Source organism: Orbicella faveolata, unplaced genomic scaffold (genome assembly GCF_042242905.1).
Source record: "Orbicella faveolata isolate gen_17 unplaced genomic scaffold, um_ofav_v1 contig_34, whole genome shotgun sequence".
NCBI lineage: Eukaryota > Metazoa > Cnidaria > Anthozoa > Scleractinia > Merulinidae > Orbicella > Orbicella faveolata.
In genome coordinates, this window is record NW_028301563.1 from 8665099 (window position 1) to 8671799 (window position 6701).

General features: G+C 42.4%; 1 protein-coding gene across 1 annotated transcript in view; it reads right to left on the reverse strand.

Moving 5' to 3' along the window:
* Positions 1-2151, reverse strand: part of LOC149104582 (uncharacterized) — a 148006-nt gene extending 145855 nt beyond the window's left edge. Inside the window, exons 1-2 of the mRNA XM_089270800.1 lie at positions 2055-2151; positions 1514-1869 (exon numbers count right to left, since the gene is read on the reverse strand). Of these exons, the coding sequence (XP_089126926.1) occupies positions 1514-1869; positions 2055-2133 (435 nt within the window). The 5' untranslated portion in view covers positions 2134-2151. The remainder of the gene's footprint in view (positions 1-1513; positions 1870-2054) is intronic.
* Between the last annotated feature and the right edge of the window lie 4550 nt (positions 2152-6701).

A 6701-nucleotide genomic window follows, 5' to 3' on the forward strand; every position in this document is an offset into this window, starting at 1 on the left:
CCAGGGAGCGAGGGATCAATGGAAGGGAGCCAGGGAGACACCAAGGCAACGATGCAACGAGTTAACGAGGCAACGAATCAACGAGGAAACGAGGAAACGAAGCAACGAAGCAACGAGTTAACCAGGCAACAAGGAAAAGAGAGAGAGACGGAGAGAGGGAACGAGTGAACGAGAGAACAAGGGAACCAGAGAACGGGGGAACGAGGAAACGAAAAAACCTTGCAACGAGGGAACGAGGGAACGAGGGAACGAGGGAACGAGGGAACGAGGGAACGAGGGAACGAGGGAACGAGGGAACGAGGGAACGAGGGAACGAGGGAACGAGGGAACGAGGGAACGAGGGAACGAGGGAACGAGGGAACGAGGGAACGAGGGAACGAGGGAACGAGGGAACGAGGGAACGAGAGAACGAGAGAACGAGGGAACGAGGGAACGAGGGAACGAGGGAACGAGGGAACGAGAGAACGAGGGAACGAGGGAACGAGGGAACGAGGGAACGAGGGAACGAGGGAACGAGGGAACGAGGGAACGAGGGAACGAGGGAACGAGAGAACGAGGGAATGAAAAAAACAGGGAACGAGGGAACGAGGGAACGAGGGAACGAGAGAACGAGGGAATGAAAAAAACAGGGAACGAGGGAACGAGGGAACGAGGGAACGAGAGAACGAGGGAATGAAAAAAACAGGGAACGAGGGAACGAGGGAACGAGGGAACGAGAGAACGAGGCAACGAGGCAACGAGGCAACGAGGCAACGAGGCAACGAGGCAACGAGGCAACGAGGCAACGAGGCAACGAGGCAACGAGGCAACGAGGCAACGAGGCAACGAGGCAACGAGGCAACGAGGCAACGAGGCAACGAGGCAACGAGGCAACGAGGCAACGAGGCAACGAGGCAACGAGGCAACGAGGCAACGAGGCAACGAGGCAACGAGGCAACGAGGCAACGAGGCAACGAGGCAACGAGGCAACGAGGCAACGAGGCAACGAGGCAACGAGGCAACGAGGCAACGAGGCAACGAGGCAACGAGGCAACGAGGCAACGAGGCAACGAGGCAACGAGGCAACGAGGCAACGAGGCAACGAGGCAACGAGGCAACGAGGCAACGAGGCAACGAGGCAACGAGGCAACGAGGCAACGAGGCAACGAGGCAACGAGGCAACGAGGCAACGAGGCAACGAGGCAACGAGGCAACGAGGAACGAGGCAACGAGGCAACGAGGCAACGAGGCAACGAGGCAACGAGGCAACGAGGCAACGAGGCAACGAGGCAACGAGGCAACGAGGCAACGAGGCAACGAGGCAACGAGGCAACGAGAGAACGAGGGAACGAGGCCACGAGGCCACGAGGGAACGAGGGAACGAGTAAGTGAATAGGCGAGGAAATAAAGAAGCCACGAAAATATATGCTTTTGTAAACTGTAACCTTTCTCTTCGCTGATTCTGCTTAGCTTTACCTTTCCTTTGTTGAGATTTAATAATTAGCTGAAATCAAAGGGAAAATGAAATGCTTACCTGCTGAAAATCGATCCTCTTGCATTCCGTCCCCGTTGTCCAAGAATTTAAAGATGTAGTACCAATCTGAGATCCTTGCAGCGAAGCCTGGAAGGATAACCAGTTTACCTCCACCGTCCTGTTGGAACCATTTCCGAATTCAAGGACACAAGCTGTGAATTCGCTTGCTGTAACAGTTTCAACCCAGATTGCAGCGCCGTTCCGAGGCGTTTGGCTCTTTACGGTATGGCCAACTGAGGCGAGAACTGATACTTGCTGTCCGCCGAAGAAGGGGCTTGGGAAGTAGATCACCTTGCAAGCAAATAATCCTGGTGTGCTGGTAGTTATGTTATCTTTTCCAGCTTCGAAACCGAGTGCTGTGAAGGAATAACGAACGATTTGTTTTTGTCTTTGATAAATTACGGTGGAAGCTCTTAATCGGTGCACCCCACCCCCAATTCCCTTCCACTTGAAATTTCTTCGATAAAGCATAAAATAATCTTCAACTGGCGATTAATATAAGGTACACGATCGCGGAACTTTAAGAGAAAAACTATCATACCTTCGGTGGCTGGAGCAAGTGCACAAATGAACAAGAAAACTGGAACGAAGTAGATCGGGTGTTTGCGCACAGACGGCATCTTACTCCGAATGAAAGGGAACTGTACTCTAATGTGCATTAAAATGACTACAAGAGCTATCTGTGCATAAGTGCTGACTGTCAAGTCGAATTATACGATTATCATAATGACAATGATGGCAAATAGCCCGTTTTTCTGTGTTATTTTGGAGATGCTTGCTATTTGGTGGGGAGGTGGGTAGAGGTGCTTGGTCCGTAGATTAATGGCCATAATTATTGCATGTTTTGGAATTAAGATGTAGGATTGACCTGATTTCTCCATCGCAATTGGGAATTTGTACAGGTCGTTGTCAAAAAAGCAAAAGAGAAATTTCGCATTTGCAAATTCTTTTCAACTTCAGATCTGTCTTGTCCTGCCAAAAGTTATTTTCAGACCACACCCTATATCCCTTTTATCCGTTCGCGCCTACCCCCTTTTCACCAAAGATTAAAATCAAAATTCATAAAAAAAGTCTCCAGCCATAAGCATCTCACATTTTAATATAACAAATCAGTCTCTCGTCTTTGTTTGCCTGGCATGCTAGTGCCTGTGGCCTAATACACATTGAATGGGTCAGCAAATCGTTTAAGAAAATGTTATGTTATGTTATATTTGGACTATCGTTGCCGCAGGTCTTCCGTTTTTAAAATTCAGACAATGCCCTCACATGTTGAAATAAAGTTAGACTGTCTGCAGTTTTTTGTTTGGTTTTACCTTATTTTTGCAAAATATTTCATTTGATCTATCTTAACGTCATTATTTTGTAATTCATGTTCTCTCTCAGTCTAGTTTCATTCAAAGCTAATGGTAACATGTTTCGTCTGTTTTATGTTAACATGCTTTTTTTATATGAGAAATGGCTTATAAGTAGTAAAAAGTAAAGCAAAAAAGACCATTTAAACAAGAATGCTGTATTATCTCACATAACATAACAGTTAAATCACTCATCTTAATTTGTTGGACTTGGTTGTAACTCCAGTGCTCCAACATCGATAGCGATAGAAATGAGCTCCGGTGTCGATTTGTCTAATGGATATTGAGTTAGTGTACTGAATGTTAAAATAATAGCGCCGTGGCTAAGCACATCAGGCAAGCTGTAGAGATAGCCCGTTTGATTTAATTGTTTTTACAACAATCGACGACGACCTAATGAGTTTTTCTTTATATTTAAGCCTTGAAAGATGTGGAAAAAGTTGTGAAAAACTGCGATAGAAGTGATATTTCACAAGCAAATTACTTTCGTCTGTTCTAACTCCCATGCACCACTCGATTCTATTGTTTATAAACCAATCAGATACTAGTAGATAACTTGTATTGTGTCCTAAATAAATCCCTAGACCCAATGATGACATCGATGCTCTAAATTTTGACAGCTCGGTTTTAAACCCGGTGACATATTTCGTGTGATTTTGACAATTAAAGCGTCTGCATGTGATTTCTAAACTACATGCGATTCAGGAAGAAAGCGGAAGTCACGCCATACCTTGCACATGCTCCGAATCGTGAGGCTACCTTTTAAGATTTCCTCTTTATGCTCACGTTCATTAATGCTTGACAGCTCGTCAATAAATAAGTTAACATCACAAGCATAGCAGTTGTTATTGGGGATATCGCCTGCATGTCGGTTTTATGGATTTGTAACTTTATCGAAGAAACCACGACTTCTTTCAAAGCTTTTAACCTTTACCCACATCCGTATGACAGCTTTTCTGCAGATTTCACAATCGCGTAGGAAAATACAAATATTGGTTAATCTCGGCTTTCTGAGAAAAAGGCAAAAGATTTTATTCCTTCTAAAACTAACATCAATTTACTATTGCCCCTTAGCAATAAAAAAAGATGAAAAAAAGATCGAGTACAAGCGCATGTTAGGAAAAGGATCACCCGTTCACTGTTCTACAATTTATGAACTTTAATGCATTTTTTAGAGATTGCCGATTGATTTGTAGAGATTGCTTACTATTTGGTATAAAGCCCGTTGATCTATAACAATTTTTTGAATTGAAATCGTATTCTGGATCCTGAAGAAGTCCAGTTTATGCCGTTCATGAATGAAAAAAAATTATCAATGAGACATCTATAGAAGAATGAGAATTAACACTGACGACGAATTTGCGAAACTCTAGCTAGTAAAGTATTTAAAAGCGGATCACGGCGCAGGAAAACCGCCCTTATTTAAGACGGATTAAGCCTTTTAGTGAGTTTAGAAAAGTCAGTTCTTCTCCCGGGTGGGGGGGGGGGGGGGTACTTCCTTATATGGGCTATATAGGTATGTGCAGCCCCAAAGGGTAGGGTTTTTCAGCCGTTTTGGTCATAACTAGGGTATCGATTTTGATCATTCTGGTTATAAATAGGGTATGGTTTTTGCACTCTGGTCTTGAATTGGGTATGTTTCTTAGAAGCAGCTGCTTTTTCATCATTATCAATAAGACCGTCAACAAAAGCCCTTCATAACTTATGTTTAGACCAACTGTGTCAGCCGCAGCTTTCATGAATAGGCTATCGAATTTTTGGTCAGGTCATAAATAGGGTAGCAAAAAACTCAGATTTTGGTCATAAATTGGGTAAGGGTTTTGGGAAGTGGGCCGCACACCCCCACCCAACTTTTCTAGAAGTATCCCCCGGGGTTCTGCTCAATGATGGCATAAATTTTAATGTAAATTCTGAGAATTTGGTGCTGTGTCAAAACAATATCACTAAGTTGATGATCTTCTCTATTTCCATCACATTCCTGCTGGTTAATGTGTTGGAACTGTAAAGAGAAATATAAGTTTGATCACTTCTGGTAAAAGTGCTAGACAACGGTCCGTGACGTGCGAAATGTCTCCATACTGTTCGATGTTAGTTTTACACTATATGTATGGAATTAGAAAATTAAAGTAGATACGTACTCGCTATGCAACATGTCCTAAGTAAGCAAGGAAAATGCGCTCCGAGGATAGGGAAGCTTTTTTATTTCAGGTGTTTAGAGTGGCCTCCACGTCACATAACGTGTCTGGAATGTGTCAACAAATCATTTAGAGAGAGTAGCCTCTGAGAAGGATCTATAGGATTGCATTGTTCGTTGTGTATTTCTTTATCCTGGTTTGCCGACTTTTCTATTTTATCTTTCCTAATTTGAATCTCATTCCATCTTCTATATGGACGAAGACTTTGCATGTTTGGCACAATAAAAAAAAAAACTCCTGTTTACATAGCGATAGACTGTTTTGTGTTTGCTAGGTTCAAGCGTGTTTAAACTAGAAAGACCTTTTAAATTAAATTACTACGTTAAAACAAACAGCTAACAAAACTAAAAAAAAGAAGTGGGGCCTTGTTCGTGAAATCATCTGCGCTATTAATTGGGGTTTACAAATATGCTGCTCCATCGTTCCTCTTTTGCTTCGCATTCGTGAATTCGCGTCACACGCCAGGAAAATAAAAGGAGTGACTGCAGTTTATTGATACTGCTTAAAGGAATGTTAAATATTTACTTCCCTTTGCTTGGTTTAGGTGATTTTAAAGTTAAAGAGCTGAAATGACATCGTATCCCAAGCACAGCCGCGTCTCTTTGTTTGTTAAATCACTTTTAAAATCGACGTTGGACATTTTTCTGTTTCAGTGATGCGTAAGAAGCATGATCGCTCATATCCCGGACACGCATCCCTATGACGGCCTGTCACAGGGAAGCTTGTCTCAGTATTTTTCCACGCGTCTGATCACAGACCCGTGAGAAAATATTGAGAAATGCGTGTTAATCTTTCCGGGGAAAAAAGACAAAAGGTTTTTATGTTACAAAAATATAAGCCGCTTACTGATTCTACTTAGTAGTATTGAAAAAAAAAGAAAAAAAAGAATACAACTATGTTGAGAAAGCATGCTCGTTGAAACAAGACTGGTATTTTAATGATCTTTAATGACAGTCAGGTCTCGAGAAGGTTATGGTAACACAGCTGGATAGACTATATTTATGAATAGCTCAGTGTGTGAAAACTGGATCACGTTGTAAAACAAATATTTCTCACTTTGGAACAATTATGTTATGTCGTTCCTTCAAAAGTGAGTTAACAGAAGAATAGAATTAAGGTGATTTCTTAGTATCAGACTGGGCTTTCTTCATCAGTTACATGCGTGACTAGCGCGAGCAACCATTGAGAAGATGGCGGCTTTTTTTGACTTCACGGCTTAGCCCGTCTGAGCAATAAATCGTCATTCTTTGGTAAACGAATATAGTCACGTATAATGTCTCGCTTATTGTGGGTCATCCCATTTCTGTACAAAGAATATGGACCTATTACTATTCTCCTGAAGAATAAAAAAATGTGGTTTTTTTCCTAGCAACATAAACGCGGACTTAGCGAGAACTTGTGATAAAGTAACAAGTGGCCTAAAGAATACTGCATGCAAGAATTGAAACAGAACTTTACTTATCATACATTACTTTGCAGCAACATTTTGCTTTTTGCAGGCTTATTTTCTCGGTTCTTAAAAGAGTTAAATGAACGGCTCAAACAGAAGACCTCTCTGGAAGCTTACATCGTAAGGAATTTTAAAGTGATTTATTCGTAGGCATTGTGACCTCTTTCGTCCAGCCTAAATTCTCAAATCAC